Genomic DNA, 17,579 nt, shown 5'->3' with positions numbered 1-17,579 from the left:
ACGCTCATTTCCTTTTGTTAGCTAATAAACCCTAAGTTAGTTTACTATAGAGTTGGCCACCACTGTTGCTTTTGGTGTAAGATCTAGAGTACCAATTTAATTGGGGTAAGTGACTGGTCTTTTGGGACTGGAAGCGACCTAAATGCGATGTGATTTTGGGTGTAAGTAACCATTGCATCACAACGTCCAGTTTGTCTGGGTGGCAAGATAGATTGGAGAGTCTAAGGGGACTGTCTGTGACTCCATGGCAAGATTGGCATAGTGATCCGGGAGTTCACATTTGTCACTGCCTTGGTGAAGTCTAATGACAGAACACACCACCAAGCTTGGGGGTCTGCCCCGTTTTCTCACAGTCTGCCGTGAGGTAGGCGCTCACAGTCGTGAGCCACTCCAGACAGCGCGACACCCAGGAATTGTACCCTGATCTTGCATGTCGAAGTCCTAATATAAGCAATGCATTGGACAGGGCCCAACTGCAGAGAGGGTCCCATTGTGCCGGGTGCTGTACTGCCTCATCTCTTCCTCAAAGCGCTTACACCCAGAGAAGAAACAAGTCACCGAGTAGAAGAACTTGCCCAAGGCCAGCGGCAGAAATAGCATTCAGCTCTCCCAAATCCCAGATTCAGTGCCCTACCCACTGGGCCACGCTACCTCTCCATCCATCCTCTCTTGTGACAGTCCTTAAAAGGCAGAGATAAGGAAATGTAGCTACAGATTCAGTCACCACAGGGAAACATGGTCCCAGAGAACAGACGCTAGTTTTATTCCCCCTCCAAAGCTTCCAGCTATCACACTGCAGAACAGTCTGGTATGGTACTTGTACGGGTGGACTGCAGAGCCACACAGGAATTGGGGAAGTCATTTTCCTTCAGGTAGAAGAGGAAGAGAATAAGGCGGAGACCAGACTAAGCCTTGTGTTTACTATGAGGCTGCCTAAACCTGTTAACTAAAGCTGAGTTTTGCACCGCTCATTTGAGCCACGTGGCCTTGCAAACCTGCTGTTCGCTTTGGCATTTCAGAGAGAAACAAACAGATCCAAAAAACCCTCAAAGCAAAACCCAACAGTCACATTGGAAATAGACAGCACTGCACCTTTGGGTTGTGTTGCGATACCAGACACCGGCCTGGACCCCTGAAACTTTCAATAAGCCAGGCCAGAGTTTAAATCAGGCAAGTTTTGCCTGCTTCAGGGTTTCCACTGTGAATGCTTCCAGTCTCTAGCCTGGTGATCTCAATGCAACACTGCTCGTGGTTATTCTCCACCACATACCGACTGCACAAGTCAATGGAAGAGCTGTCAAAGAGGCACAGATCCCACCACTGAGATGTTCCAAGCAACAAGTGTGGCTCAGAGCAGTTTTTTAGCTGTTTCATCCCTTCTCGTCCACGTTCTTCATTTTAATTTTCAAAACTCTGAGAAAAAAACATTTTAATGCAACAGAGGAAGAATCGGTTCTTAAGCATAAAGAAGTTTCCGGGTTAGACATGTGCTGGTTTTTATCCTCTGCCCAGAGGGTCTGTGGGTTTTGGAGTTGTCCTTTGCAGGAGTTTGGTCTCCTAGGAACAAGAGGCCGCTCAGTGCCAAAAATCTCTCTCTGGCCTGGGGTATACATCAAATGGTTTTACAGTTTTTCTTAAGTGGCTGCATGGCTCTGTCCGTGGGATTTAGATCTTCTCATTTTCAGCTCAAATCTAGCCCAGGGAAGCAATTAGCTGCAGTGATCAGGTGGCCACTGAGCTGCTCTGTGATGTGTGTGGTCGTCCGAGTCCTGTTCGGCAAGGAAGAGTGCCAATATTACAAGAATCATTAAACAGGCATAAGAGAACCCCCTTCTTTCCTCCTGATCTACAGGTCAGCCAGAGGCTTGAACAATTCAATCTGATACAGTCCCCTGGAGCTCACCGCTCCGGGTTGGGCCAGGCAGCAAGGGAAGCATCTAGATGCATGGTTCCTCCACATAAGACACCCGACTGGTACAGGAATGGACAGCCTAGCAGAACGTAAACCTCCCACACACATACACATCGTGGTGGATTTCACCTCTCAGATAACTGGGTCCCAAACTACTCAGGTTTTACAGACTGGCAGCCAACACCTTCCTAGGCACACACAGGAGGCTCTAGGCAGCTAGTTCAGAGCCCTGGATCATTGAGAGCAGACTGCTTTAATCAATGGGCAAGATGATACATTCTGCTTTAGCTGAAGGCTCCAGATGCTTTTCTCATAGAACACGTTCTAATCAGACCTTGAGATTCCACAGCCACGGAAACGGTGCAGCCTCCGAGTTGAACTACAGATGGGGCGGGGAGGAGGGACGGGCGGAACACGTTATCTGCCATAGTTGATACCTGAGAATCTAGGAGAAACAATGGATCCACTAAAACCCCTAAGACTGCAAGGAATGGTGGCAAACTCAGGACATACACAGAGTGCCCGCATCCCCAGTCACAATTGATTCAGTCTGATCCTACCTGAGCCAATTCCCTACCTTTGTCGGCCTCGGAGAGCGCAGGCTACAGCATTTGTGTTAGATTACAGGGAAATGTAGATCACAGCATGTCATTCGTATAGCGTGGATACTGCTGGGAAAGCCGCCTCCTCTCTCCTGCACATACAGATTCAATAGCAAGGATGGAACAATGCAGAATCTCACACCTATTGACCACTGGCAGAGGCAAAAAAGTCTTAATGGTGCCAACAGCAAATGGTTAATACTCATGTGTCAGACCTACTGGGTGGATAAATCATTTCCCAGAAGAATACGAAGAGCAAACAGTAAATCCACTCGGTGCGGGGTCTGGGGAGGAAGAATACGCGCTGCCAGCTTTTGAGACTTCTTAGTGAGGCAAGAAATCCCCCAAGTGAGAGTCTTCTCACCCACTTCCACAAGAGCCTGTAGGCTGGTCAACTCCTCATTGAGATCAACACTGATCAGTCCAACAAAATCAGCAGGGACACTTTGTATCTGTGACCATCAGCAGGAGGAGAGAGTGAGCCACAGGGGATCCTCAGACCCATGCTCTGCTCCCTCTGACACAGGCCCAGACAGCCTCCCTCGCAAGTCCCATAAGGACAGACTCACCTCCTGTTAGTCTCTAAGGTGCCACAAGTACTCCTGTTCTTTTCACCTCCTGGAGACACTGGAGGGTAAGTTTGGAAAAAGGTGATCATCTGACCTGAGCAAACATTAAATTCCAATCCTGTGTATAAAAGGCTTCAAAGATATTCTTGCACTGTAGCTAGCAAGTGTTAGAAGCAAGTGCATCACCATCTTCTCTGCTGTAGCCATCTGAGTCTTCACTCGCGTGTCTCCATGATACAGGAATGTCCTCCTCCTTATGTCTCATATTCCAGTTGCGCTGGGGGTGAGAGTCTCCCGGTAGCCTGCAGAGCTTGAATACTCACGAGCAGCGCTGCTTTCTCTCACTCCAAGCCGTTCCCACACAACAGGATTACTTTTAATCCATGTGGCTTCTACTGCACTGAGCTGTCAGCAAACCCCATACGTCACTGTCGGATAGTGTTATTCACTGCCTTTACAAAGCCATATGTGCACCGAGCATCTACAAAAGGGTTAACTGCAAACCCAAGAGCTATATAGAAGCTAGAAGGCAAATGGAAATTGAGAGTGTGATGGTTTGAATACTCTACAGTAACATACAAACAGGTACAGTAATAATTCTGCTGGAAGTAAATTTGCATTTAAAGGTAACATTTAATTGAACACAACCTAAGAACGTCTGTACTGGGTCAGGCCAAAGGTCCATTTAGCCCAGTATCCTGTCTGCCAACAGTGGCCAATGCCAGGTGCCCCAGAGGGAGTGAATCTAGCAGGTAATGATCAAGTGATCTCTCTCCTGCCATCCATCTTGTCAGCTCTGGGGAAGAACGTCTTATTTAACCACAGGATCAAGGGCAGCAATGCACAAGCCTCTCACATAGGCTGCCTCAACGCAACTCATATCCACGGTGCAGGTACCACCTGTCAGAGCAGATTTTCATCGCCCTTAGCATCTGGCAAGACTGCCAACAAGGGTGCCAGGCAGGCCCAATCCAACATGAACATGAATAGAGTCAGAGGCCTGACTTCAGTGGGCACTGGATCAGCCCAGAGATTGGGCAGGGCCCTGGATCCATTGTCCCTCTCTCGAACCACTGGTAACTGAACTGAGAATAGGGCTGAACTTCAGTTTTCATATCTTACAACTGCAGGAGTTAATTCCCGTTTAAGTTCCATGCATTACAGTGATTCCCCAGTGCACTGCCCTTTGCAGAGGCATCTGCACCCGGGCACAGTGGGTGCATGCAAGTGCAGAATTCCAGTTTCACACCCGCTTTGCCCAGGTGTAAATGCTGCCAGGAGGGGCAAGGCAGTGAGAGATCAGGCCTTTGGTGGTGTTGGACTATTAGGTTCCCCCCCCCTCACTTTCCCCCACATACAGGAGTAGTGAGCTAAAATACAAAGTCAGTCCCCTTCCCCATGGCATCTGGATATTTTTGGTAAGATTTAAGCACTAACAGACTGCTCTCCCTTGGCTGCCCAGGACGTGGGAACACTTGTTATGGAAATATTGTATAAATACCATGACAACAGGCCCAAAAGCATCCCACACAGGTCCTCAGTTAAACTCAACAGCTGGCACGGAGCATGCTCTCCTACAGCTAACTTTGACCAGCCAAGTTCAATAGGGCGCTAAGCAGTGTTTAAAGGGTTCTGACCAGCACGTCTTTACATCTCCAGCCAGCAAACTGACCGAATCATCATGCTTGGAACCTCCAGAGTCACTGGAACAACAGGTTCATATCCCAGAAATAGCCACTCAAGCCCTCCTTTCTGGAGAGAAAACTGAAGGGCATCTATGGGAGGGGGATGAGGATGTAGGTAGGGGGATGAACAGGTGACAAGGGATGTAAAAAAATATTTTCAAGTGAAATTGACATGCAACGTAGTAACTTGCACCTTGATCACGGCACATATTCGTTGTTCCCTCTCCTCAGTCCTTTGTTAGCATAGTGTCTATCTGAGACTACGCTCTGGGGGTAGGAACCACGATTTCATGTGAGTCTGAGGTGCCCGGCACAGCATGGATCCCTATTGCTTGCAAACCCCCGATTGTCCACTTCATTTTAAGTGGTCTCCCACAGTACACATGGGTTCCTTCTGCTTAACAATTTGCCCCAACTTGTATTTAGCTCAGGCAAGGTCTACACTAAAAAAGTGAAGTCAAGCCAACTACGTCACTCAGGGGTGTGAAAAATCCACCCCCTTGAGCAATGTAGTTAAGCTGACCTAAGCCCAGGTGTAGACAACACTAGGTCGACAGAAGAATTGTTCGGTTGACCTAGCTCCTGCTTCCTGGGGAGAAGGATTAACCACAGCAATGGGAGAATCCCATCCTGTCACTGCAGAGAGTGTCTACACTGCAGTGCCACCATGGCAGCATTTCTAGTGAAAACAGAGCCTCAGACACTTTGGTTACCATCCCCAGGCCTGAAGACGACTGAGGTTTTAACACTAGGCATGGAGAGGACAATATTCCAGGGGGAAACCACAACCGGAATTTGGAGAGAAGGTTGGACAGGACAGGTTGGAGAGAAGGTTGGACAGGTGCTCCTCATGGTGCCACTTCTACACGCAAGAGGAGCACGGCTGCAGCAATCTGGTCCACTTAAGGATCCAGCAATTTCCCAAGAAAGCCCGGAATCGACCGAAATTTGATCCCCAATTTATCGGGTCAGTGTTAGAAGACTTTAGCCCCCTAAGAGTTATTACGGTCCAAAAGCGTGGAGTAGCCAGGAACAGTTGGAACAAAAAGCAGTCAAGCCGGACAATAGACAGCACCCTAGCTATTCTCCTTGTTAGCCAACTGGCATTCTTCCTCCTAAGCAAGGAGGACTTTGCTCTAGCTGGCTTAATTTTAAAAAGCAGCTTCTGCTCCCTCCTCCATGCCTGCAGCTGAACAGAAAACACAGGGAAGTTTTCACTCATATTAACAAAGCTTTAATTAATCTTAAGAACATAAGAATGGCCATACTGGGGTCAGACCAATGGTCCATCTAGGCCAGTATCCTGTCTTCTGACAGTGGCCAGTGCCAGGAGCTTCCGAGGGAATGAACAGAACAGGTAACCATCCCCTGTCACCCATTCCCAACTTCTGGCAAACAGAGGCTAGGGACACTTCAGAATCCTGGAGAGGATTAATGGAGTTTCTTTATAAAGTTTTAACCTCTCTCTCCAGAAGCCTAGCTTGAACTACCAAAACAAGTCGCTCTTCTGCTGTGAAAGCCGTGGATCTTTTTAATTTCAAAACCAAGTATGTTATAAAGTTTCTCGCCAATTATGTTGTGCCAAGATCTCAGAGCAAGCCAAACACTGAATAAAACCTCAACACCCCTATTGGCTCAAGGTGTCTCTCTAGAGAGTGCCCCAATATGAAAAAAATTGGGTAGAGAGATTGAGCGACTGGTTCAAAGTAACAATGGCAGGCCTGGGAGAATAGAACTCTGGCACTCTGACTTACTTACCATTAGACAACCTACAGTCCAGGTTGGAAGATACAATAATGCTGCTAAGTTTGGTGCAGAATCTGAAATAAAGCCAGGGATACTGATTCTTTCCCTACTTTTCTAACCATTACACCAGCCTCCCACTTGCTGTCTCCAAGGGAAACGCTTGAATTTCCTGAAGAGCCAAGTGATCACATGGAACTTCTCACAGGGGAGAAAACACATTCGGTTTAAAATACCAAGAAAGTTTAAAGCATTTGTTTCTCTTATATACACAAGAATATCACTCTGCCCCTCCGTGCCCCAACCATCCAGGCCACATCAAAGTACTGTCACTTCTTCGTCTAGTTAGTACATCTAAGATCCATCCTCGTTTATCCCTACAGACCCCCGCAAAAAACAACAACCCACCACCCTTTCATCCAGGGTCTCATCCCCCAGTCAAATGGCTGCAGCCTTCTCCTTTTTGGCCCTCTAACTACTCATCTGTCAATTAACACACAAAGACAGCAACCAAGTTACATTCTTGCCCAGATGATCCTCCCCACTTTGAATTGCTCCACCAAATCAAAGACCAGGCTTCTTGTCTTTGTCTTCAAGGCCCTGCATAATTCTTCAGCCATCTTGTCCTTTGCTTCACCAACAGCTATCTCCAAACCTTCCATACCACTGCCTAGGCAAGAAGTGCACTGCCTTACCAAGTTCACAGCATTGCTACACTCTCTCCATTCAAATCCCCCTAGAAGAAAGGTCTAACTCTCCACAACATCTCAGGAGGGTGATCTGGGCAAGAATGTAACTTGGTTGCTATCTGTGTGTGTGTCAGTTGGAAGGGTGCAGATGAGTGGTTAGAGGGACAAAAAGGAGGAGGTTGCAGCCATCTGGCTGGGAACTGTGACTTTAGATGAAAGGTTTTTTTTGCTGTAGGGAAGAAGGATGGGTATTAGATGCACTAATGAGCTACAAGAGGCACAACTGCAGGGTAATCTGGGATTGTGTTTACAAAAGTATGGAAGCTTTGTTAGAGAGCCCATAACGAAGGTTGCATTGAGACATACAAATTCCACACTTCTTATCCACCTATGCCTGTTTTTCTAACAGACATCAGACACTTTTGAAAGCTTAGATGTCTCAGGAAGAATCATGACTAGAAAAAGTCCTTTTAAACTAACTCTCTCTCAGTTTCTAGTGGAAGGAACCTAACCTCGCAGGACTGCTGGGAGGATTCGTTTATTTGTACAGCACTTTCAAGATGCGACGCACTAAGCAAGGGCCTCATCCAAAGTTCAAGTCAATGGGAGTCTTTACCCTGATTTCACTTTGGATCAAACTCTAATTGCTTAGATTACCAGATGAAAAGCAACAGGGGGGAAAAACGAGTCAATCCTGTTTTCATTAAAGTATCCCCGACAATTAAACCTTGATGGGGGTGGGAAAGGGAGAATGTGGCTTTTACTGATGGAATGGTCTAGGAACAGAAGGGAATTCTGTAGGACATGCTGAAGTTTCAGTGGGTCTTTAAGATCACAAAAAAAACAAACTTTTCAAAGCAGTAGGGAAGAATTATTTGTCTTCCCCTCCGAAAGACAGAAGTACTGTACTCACTTAACTTCATCTACTATTTAGAAAGACAAGTGCTACCCTCTAGTGGAAATGTCTAAAAAAACAGGCTCACAGATCCCAAAGCAGGGGATGAAAGAAAGGGAAGATGATGGTAGAATCTCAGAACTTCAGGCTGAATATCAGAAATACACAAAGTGACTGAGTGATTTCTGAACCCACGATCTAGAAAGAGTTTCTGGGCTGTATTCTATTCTTTAGGACCTATGCAACCCCAAATGGATGAGACTGCTGGCTGGGCATTTTCAGCAACGGATCCTTGATTCAAAACACTTCCTCCATCCAAGTACAAAGCAACCTTGACTAGTCAACATTTATAATGTGGTATAAGGCTTATGTATTCTCCTAGAGAGGCAGCTTGAATGGGTGCCTCACCAATGAGTTGGAGGGGGAAATTTTTACTTTTGCTGAGTAGGAAGAGTTTGTGGATACTGATCTATTTGTTAGCTAATGATTTCATGACATTTTTAATATGAAAGCTAATCTCTAGCATGATTAACAGGTACCTTTGAGAATTAACTATTCATATGAATCAGAACTGGAAGGGACCTCGAGCAGTCATCTAGTCCAGTCCCCTGCACTCAAGGCAGGACTAAGTATTATATCTAAGGGTACATCCACACTACCCGCCGGATCGGCAGGTAGTGATTGATCTACCGGGGATCGATTTATCACGTCTCATCTAGAAGTGATAAATCGATCCCCGAACGTGCTCCCGGTCAACTCTGGAACTCCACCAGGGCGAGAGGCAGAAGCAGAGTTGATGGGGGAGCCACGGCCATCGATCCCACACCATGAGGACGGGAGGTAAGTCGATCTAAGATACGTCGACTTCAGCTACGCTATTCTCGTAGCTGAAGTTGCGTATCTTAGATCGATCCCCCACCACCCAGTATAGACCAGGCCCAAGTATTAAAGTATCTTTTTTGAATGCACCCAACCTAAGTTCCATTAGCCTGAATCTTCCAGCAAACATCAGAAGTGTGAACTTGCTGTGTGTTTTGTACAAAGTTGATGTAGAAATATTGGAGGGAAAGGAAGAGGGTCGGGTTGTCCTACACCTACCATACTCTCCAAAGACTAGGCATGTGTACTTCCGATGCTCCACAACCCAGGAGACAACCTTCACACCGAACCAGATCAGCAGCATCCCCAGTGTGGCATCGAGGATGAAATTCATTAGGTAGCTAAGAGAGGGGGGAGAAAACACCCTCTGTAACACTTGAAAATTCAGGCTCAGTTGGGTTCTTAACTCCCAATGAATCAGAATAGATTCTGATAGATACTTTGGAAGTCCCCATTCAGATAAGACAAGCTTCATTATATGCAGTAGTCCCAATTCTCCTTCCTTGTATATTGGTGAGACTATGAAATAACTCCATTAAAGCCAACAGTACTGTTGGTATAGAATCTATACAAGGGAGAAGCCACAAATGAAAGAAGAATTGGGTCCAAAGTCTCCCCTGTCCCCCGACTCCTCATCTGTAAAGTTCTAAGATTCTGTTCATAATATGTTACAGGATCAAATTAGCCTGAGAATATCTTCTATGGTATTTAGGAAATCAGTATCCAGTTTTGATTTATTGTATATTCATGAATGATGTGAAATTTTCTTTTCAGAACTCCAAAGAGATAAAGCCCAATGAATGACTATTTCAATATCCAATCTTTCCATCTTTTAATCTATAACCACCTTGGGAACACTTTAGCAAATCTTCCCTCCCCGTACACACTGGCTTATCACTGCACTGTTACTCAGTGTTAAGAGTAATTCTCTGGGATTTCAGTAGCCTCATACGTATTTTAAAGTTACACACGTACTTAAGTTTCTTTAGAGGATTGGGGCCTAGGCTTTGTATCTCTTCTGCCAGAGTCCATGGACAAAGCCATGAGACGCTAAATTACTTTGTTCAGGGCTCAGATTACATGGACATAAGTACTTTGATAGTCCCTAACATTAGGGTTGCCAACTGTCTAATCACACAACCCCAACCATCCTTGCCCTGCCCTTGTCCCGCCCCTGCCCCACCGCTTCTCCGAGGCCCTGCCTCACTCACTCAATTCCCCCCTCCCTCTGTCTCGCTCTCCCCCACACTCACTCACTTTCACCAGCCTCGGGCAGGGGGTTAGGTTGCGGGAGAGGGTGCAGGCTCTGGGCTGGGGCCGAGAGGTTCAGAGTGTGGGTGGAAGCTCCAGGCTGAGCCTGGGGCAGAGGGTGGGGTACAGGAGGAGGTGCAGGGTACAAGCTCTGGGAGGGAGTTTGGGTGCATGAGGGGGCTCAGGGCTGGGGTCAGGAGTTGGGGTGCAGGAGGGAGTGGGGGGTGCGGGCTCTGAGAAGGAGTTTGGGTGCAGGAGGGGGCTCTGGGCTGGGGTACAGAGGGGATGAGGGGTGCAGGCTCTGGCCGGTCAGCACTTACGTCAGGTGGCTTCTGGTTGGCGGTGCAGCGGGGCTAAGGCAAGCTCCTTGCCTGCCCTGGCCTTGTGCTGCTCGCAGAAGCAGCCAGCCAATGGGAACTGTGGGGGCGGTGCTTGTAGGCAAGGGCAAGATGTGGAGACCCCCTGCCCCTTCCAGGGGCCGCAAGCGTGTGCTGGCTGCTTCCCGGAGCGGCATGGGGCCAGGGCATGCAGGGAGCCTGCCTTAGGCCTGCTGCGCCGCCGGACTTTAAGCGGGCTAAAGTCTCCCAGACTGGCTTCAGTAGCCTCAGGGAGATAGAGCCCGATTCCAGAAGACTCCTGGCAAAGTGAGAGGGTTGGCAACCCTACCTAACAGTAACATACATGTTAAGGAAGTGGGGGAACACAGAGCTCTGCTGCGCTTTTTTGTTTAAACTATGAAGAATCACAGACTTTGCAAATTAGAAGAGTAGGTTCAACTTTGGGCCAACACCATTTAAAGAGATACTACCAATTTTTTTCGGCGCCAACTGTTTTTTTTTTTTTTTTAAAGCTACAGCTGGGCTTTCAGAGATTCTAAAGCCAGACGCGACCATTGTGATCATCTCATCTGACCTCCCGTATACCAAAGGCCAGAGAAGTTTCCACGTAATTCTAATGGAGTCAGTCAAAAAAACTGAGGAGGAGTTAAGTCTAGTATGAATAAATGACTTGTGGTAAAAGAAAGGCCAAGTCTTTCTTTTGATTTACACCCCTCCCCCAGTCTTCTACAATAGTGTAAACGCAAATGCTAGTGCGGGAGAGCCAGAAAGTGACACTGAATGAAAATCAGCTGGAAAAACAAGAGTAACAGATTTCAACACATCTTTATGGCTTTAATAGTATGAAGTACTAATAGCACAGGTAAAGGCAGACATTTTAAACGATGATTCTCCTCTAAAAGGCCCGTTTCAGAAAGTCAGACATGCAAGAGACAATTACACATTTAGCTTGCATGTGTACCAAATGTAATTCTAATGTGCAAATATATTTATCCATAGGTCTCAGAGTACTTTACAAGGACTGGGAAAAATCTTCCTTCGGCCCCGAATAGGTCACACAGCAATTGACAACAGAGCCCAGATCTCCAGAATCTCAGCCATTGGACAGCTCTGCATCCCAAATAACTGCACCAGCAGACCAGGAACGCAGCTGCACATTCATTTTTGCACTTCCAGTAGAGTGCCAGATACTTTGAAAACCCCAGATGCCTCCACCCAGACGAGAAACACAGACTGTTAGATGGGAATTAACAGCATTAAGAGGATCTAAGTCAGCGTCTGTTTCTACAGTAGAGACGATAGATGCAAGCGAATTTAGATTCCTCCACTCCCAACTATAGAACATTAATGCAAGTGTAACACCGGTAGACCCTGGGCGTCGGCGGGCAGGATCGAACCTGGGACCTCTAGAGCTTAGTGCATGAGCCTCTATCGCATGAGCTAAAAGCCAACCAGATGTTAGCTAAGGCTGTAGAGCGAGCAAACTCTCTCTCCCATGCTCCGGGACAGAACACCACACCCAGAAGGTGTGTTGGCTACACAAGCACAATGCTATACTCACAGAGAACAGGGATCTTCTGCAGTATGACCAGACAGGAAAACATTAGCAAAGTGGATGAAGAGGGCACCTATTGCTTGCTTGGAGGTATCATAAAACCTGAAAAGATTAGATGCAACAACCTTTCCAATAGCAGCAGTAGAGAGTTAGCCGGCACACAAAATCACACTTGTGAAGATGGGGATCTCAGATCAAGCCTGACACCAGGAGCTTTTGTAATCCACAGGTGGGATTCCCAGAAGCTCTCATTGAAGTAAATGGGAGCAGAGGTAGGCTGGTGGCAAGTGCTTTTGAAAAACCCACCCCCACAAGGAGCAGCAAGCGCGACTCATGGATTTACACCATTACCAGACATGCATTTCAGAGAGTTCACTGGATGTGAGCCCCCAGAACATTGAATGCAGCATTAGTGAGGGCGCTATTAGGAAACTGGGTGGGGATGTGGGAGGAGAATTGAGCCTCTATAAGCCCATTTAGGCCTGGACCTCCCGGCTGAGGCTGCCAGCAAGAAGGAAGTCAGCACCAACTGTGATGGTGCTTTTCCCATTTGTATACTGGGAACGGGACTGAATCACTAACTTGGTTCAGAGCCCATGTAAGATGACAGGAGACTGCGAAAGCTTTCGGTGACTACTGAGCTGGGCCGGATTTCAGCTGGTATCCTAGCGATGAGAGGTTCTCCTGCACGGTCATGAAGCCATTCAGTCCTTGATATGAGACCTGTTTCTACATCTCTTAGCTACAAATGCACGGGTGTAGCAGGCTTCTTAACTTGGCTCTCACTGCAGCGTAACAAACGTTATGTTGGGAACTGCATACAGCTGTCTGGATCTAATGATAGTGAGCTGGTAATGCCTGGAGACTTCTCAACAAACAGTAAAAGGTACTAAATAGAGCCAATACCCTGTAGCATCTGGGATTACAGTATTTCAATCAATTTCATCCATAATGTGATGGGAACTTTATAGGAAGTACCACCACTAAGAATTTCAGTCTGTTCACTATTTCCATGTTAAACATTTAGGAACAGGAAGGACCTGGAAGCCCATTAATGATCAGAGTAAACATAAAAAGCCGTTCTGCGAGACAGAATCTATTCCCCTTAGTTCAGAGCTTTTAAAAAAGCTATTTCTCACCAGATCCTCCAGGGACGCCTCTCTTCTTTTGGCTCCTGAAAGCGCTTTACTGTAAAGACAGAGACAATTAAAGGTCAGATTTACAAGGAAATGAGAGCTTACTGTATAATTGGACTAAGCAGCAAGATTAGAAGGTAGGATGATTAAGACAAACCCTGACATTTCTCTAGAGTCTGTTCTGCCTCTGTTATATTCAGCCCAAGGCCTTCTTTGGGCTAGGATAAAAGGGTTACCCCATACATTTAAGTAATCTAGTGTAGACTAACAAATCCAATAATGGTCACATGAAAGCCTAGGGGAGAGCCTTGAGCAGAGGTGGGCAAACTGCGGCCACGGGACCTCCCTGCCCAGCCCCTGAGCTCCTGGCCCGGGAGGCTAGCCCCCGCCCCCTCCCCCGCAGCCTCAGCTCGCTCCGCCACTGGCGCAATGCTCTAGGTGGCGAGCTCTTGCCAGGCAGTGCCGCTGCAGAGCCTTGCGCTGACCTGGTGCTCTGTGCTGCGCGGTAAGGGGGCAGGGAGCGGGGGCGGGGGGAATTGGATAAAGGGCAGGGGAGTTCGGGGTGATGGTCGGGGCGGAGATGTGGATAGGGCTCAGGGCGGTCAAAGGATGGGGAATAGGGGGGTTGATAGGGGTTGGGGCAATCAGAGGGCAGGGAACAGGAGGTTGAATGGGGGCAGGGGTCCTGGGGGGGCAGTCAGGAAGGAGGGGGGGTTGGATGGGGTGACGGGGGGCAGTCAGGGGCAGGGGTTCTGGGGGCGGTCAGGGAGAAGGGGTGGTTGGATGGGGCAGGGGTCCCAGGAGGGGCAATCAGGATTGAGAGGAGGGGTTGGATGGGGCGGCTGGGGGTAGTCAGGGGCAGGGGTTCTGGGGGCGGTCAGGGGACAGAGAGGGATGGATGGGGCAGGAGTCCCGGGGGGGGCCGTCAGGGGGCGAGAAGCAGGGAGGGTCAGATGGGGTGGGGGCCGGGCCACGCCTGGCTGTTTGGGGAGGCACTGCCTCCCCTAACCGGCCCTCCATACAATTTTGGTAACCCGAAGTGGCCTTCAGGCCAAAAAGTTTGCCCGTCCCTGGCCTAGAGTCTCCCAAGCTGGGAGACTCAGAGCCAAGCCAAGGGATCTCGTTGAGCTTTGCAAGCTGGAGCATGAGCGGAGACATGAGAACTGATCATACACCTGTCAAACCACCAGACAATTAACACCAGAAATATTCTCACTCGCTTGGCTCAGGCTCTATCGCTCTTGGAGCCAGGCGTGCCACTGGCCCCAGGCGTGTGCTATTATGGGCGTGCCCACTTTTAAACACAGCACTGCAATTTCAAGGATATGAAGGATGTGAGTGCAGTATTTCTTGCCACAAAAAACGGGACTTTAGGAGACAACCCTACAGTGGCAGCTGGGTGCACTGAGTTACCTCTGACTTCTAGGATTTTATCAGTCTAATCTGAGCTATAAACTTCTGATTCCCATTCCTAGCTCCCGGAAGTCTCTTTAAGCCTCAGAGATGGTGACCGGATTATCACTGTTACCCTGTGAAGTTCCTAATTGTCAACTAAGGATGGTTTCTAATTGGGGATGAGAAAAATGATTCAGAAGAGACACACACCTGGCCCACTCCAAAATGAAGTGCTATAAACCACTCCAAATTTAGTACTATAAACCTCCAAAAACATTGAAAGCAACATTTTAAAGCTACAAGCTTGATTTAAGTCATGGGTGGCATTATCAAAATGTTATCCAACTCGTGCAGAATATAGGAGTTAACCAATGGCGGACTGTGACTGAACATGCAGCATGTACAGTCTGGGCAAGTTCATCTTGACAAAAACCCTTCCGTTTTTACGTCTCCCAAGTTTGAAAGCGGAGGGGTTTGTATTTAAACACGTGACTGCTGCAGGACGGAAGCGATATCCTGGACCAAAACTTAAGTGCCTTTCGCTGTATAGGAACGACAGAAATTACGAGATACTAACGCAGAGACTAACACAAGGAGCACTAGGTTAGATGGCACAGCAATAGGGTGGGACACAAAACATTTAATAGTGCAAACCACCCACGCAAAATACAGTTCTATAATCTCAAAGTAAAGGCTTAACCCAAGTTTCCAACACGCTCTTACCGAGGACAACAGCTCGTGGACTTACAGACTCTCCAGCAGCAGGTGAAATAGGCTCATCAGAAAGACAGATGTGACTGACATTAGAGGAGAGGGTTGAAAGTAAGATTATGAACCACCACAACACCCACTAAATAAAAGAATGGGCAGTTTGACTGAACAGTCTTTGCAAGTTCCTAGCAAGGTCTTGTTTCTATTTAATCAACATGACACTACATAGCCCCTCCATCGATGGCCATGTCTACACTACAAATTAGAGCCACCGAATTTACAACAGCATACAGCCACCGCAGTTATTAAATCGCTTGTGCGCGCGCACACTTGGCTTCTTGTGTTGGCGGTGTGCGTCCTCATCAGGAACGCTTCTATCAGCTGTACTGTCAGCGTGGGGCATGGCAGAACAGCTCCTGAAGGCCAGTAACTGTCGAGCTGGTATTACTAAATCAGCACAGAGAGGCATTTACGGCGGTGGAAACCAAACTTAAGTGAAGCCACTTCCACAGCTAGGTCGATGTAAGACAGCTTACGTCGACCTAACCATGTAGCGTAGACCAGGCCCAAGAGCACGTTCCACGTTAATTAAACCTGTCAGTCCACTTGTGAGATAGGCATCCGCATCCTGTTTTAAAGGGAGGAAACTAAATCAGACAGCTTAAGTGACTGGCCCGACGTCACACCAGTAGTCAGTGGCAGAGGTAGGAATATATTGAATTTCTCCAGACTCCCAGTCTGGTATTGTAACCATTTGCCAACATTCCTTCGCTCATGTATAAACAAAGGCCACAGTGATACACAGATTCTCACTTGAGACTCTCCTGGAAAAGGGAACTAGGTTAAGGGCGGAGTGGATGCAAGATGCAATCGTAGTGCAGGTCAGAACGTCTCGGCACAGGTAATAGGATTTCTCGCTCATTTCAGAGCGTGCGCATGCACACAGACTAGATCACTACACTTCCCTTGTCAGCCCTGGAGGGAGAGGGAATCACAATAGCATAAGGAGAACCTGTGAAAGCAGCAGGATCAGGGAGAGATGGAGAAAAACTTCCTCAAATACAGATGGATGTTGCAGTTGAGAAGCCAATGTCTGTAGCTGTGCTAAGCTGGTTTCAAACGTGTTACCTCATCTGAGGTGCCTGCTTTCCATAAGGTGTTTCCACTGCAGGGGTCTCCAGAAGCGCCTCACGCTCAGCGTATCCCCGGCGACTAGAGTTTTGAGCCATCTACTTCAACTGTACACCAGAAGTTAGACAGACAGCAGGCAGGCTGGCTTCAGGCAGGTAGCAAATACGGCTCTGGTGCTTCCTCCCACCACAACTCCCAGAGGAGGAGGCGGCTATTCTCAGTGATTTTCCTATTAATGAAAACTGAAAGGTCCCTGCAGTTACCGAACAACTACAGCAATTCATTTCTAGCCCATCCACTTATAACTGCTCCCACGTTTATCATCGTGGGGGCTGGGGGGCTCTGTGCAGATACGTTCCAAGGTAGTAATGGGCTAGGGGCACATTTGGACTGGAAGAGCGGTTTGTCAAGATTGTTTTGGCTTGTACTGTACATGGTGACCCGAGCATTGTAAGGGGGTCTCAGAAAGGGCAAAGTCTATGTCCCAAACAGCTTACCGGAATTGTCCTAGTCCGTGTTTGTGCGGTGCTTAGCAGAATGAGTTGTGGCCCCTAGGCCCCAATACAAATAGTAACTACCTGACCATCTGAAAGCAGCGAGTATAGCATTAAATCCAAAAACTGTGGCCTTCCAACTAAGTTGTATGAATCAGGAAGTCTATTCTAAAGAGAAAGTCGGTCATTAAACTTAAGACCACAGAAGTTGGTCTGATTTAGTTGGGGTTGGTCCTGCTTTGAGCAGGGGGTTGGACTAGATGACCTCCTGAGGTCTCTTCCAACCCTAATAATCTAGGATTCTAAGATGGATCACAATGGGCGGTTTGTTTTGAAAAGCTTTGACAGCTTGGAGCAGGACCCCAACACAGTTATTTGGAGTCAGTGATTGTTTTCCTTCCAGGTCAGAAAGTTTCAGACACTCTACTACCACCAAAAAAAGTGTTGCCCCCCTCATCCCATTTACCACGGTTGTACTCCAGCTGAGCCTTCAGTGATAGATTGATGAATAGTGCCATCTAGTGGGAGGCTGTGTGATGCCGTGTCACCCGGCGGACAGGATATCAACACACATGAGCATCAGTGAATAAGCGT

The 17,579-nt window shown here is 47.7% G+C and overlaps 1 protein-coding gene across 1 annotated transcript in view; it reads right to left on the bottom strand.

Annotated features, from left to right (window-relative positions):
* Positions 1 to 17,579, bottom strand: part of LOC117874412 (store-operated calcium entry regulator STIMATE-like) — a 76,370-nt gene that overhangs the window by 26,190 nt on the left and 32,601 nt on the right. The window contains exons 2-4 of the mRNA XM_034764510.1: positions 13,258 to 13,306; positions 12,125 to 12,220; positions 9,194 to 9,315 (exon numbers count right to left, since the gene is read on the bottom strand). Coding sequence (XP_034620401.1) covers positions 9,194 to 9,315; positions 12,125 to 12,220; positions 13,258 to 13,306 — 267 coding nt within the window. The remainder of the gene's footprint in view (positions 1 to 9,193; positions 9,316 to 12,124; positions 12,221 to 13,257; positions 13,307 to 17,579) is intronic.

This window comes from Trachemys scripta, chromosome 1 (genome assembly GCF_013100865.1).
Source record: "Trachemys scripta elegans isolate TJP31775 chromosome 1, CAS_Tse_1.0, whole genome shotgun sequence".
Classification (NCBI taxonomy): Eukaryota; Metazoa; Chordata; order Testudines; family Emydidae; genus Trachemys; species Trachemys scripta.
The sequence above is the reverse complement of the archived record's forward strand: the minus strand, read 5'-3'. Positions and strand labels throughout refer to the sequence as shown.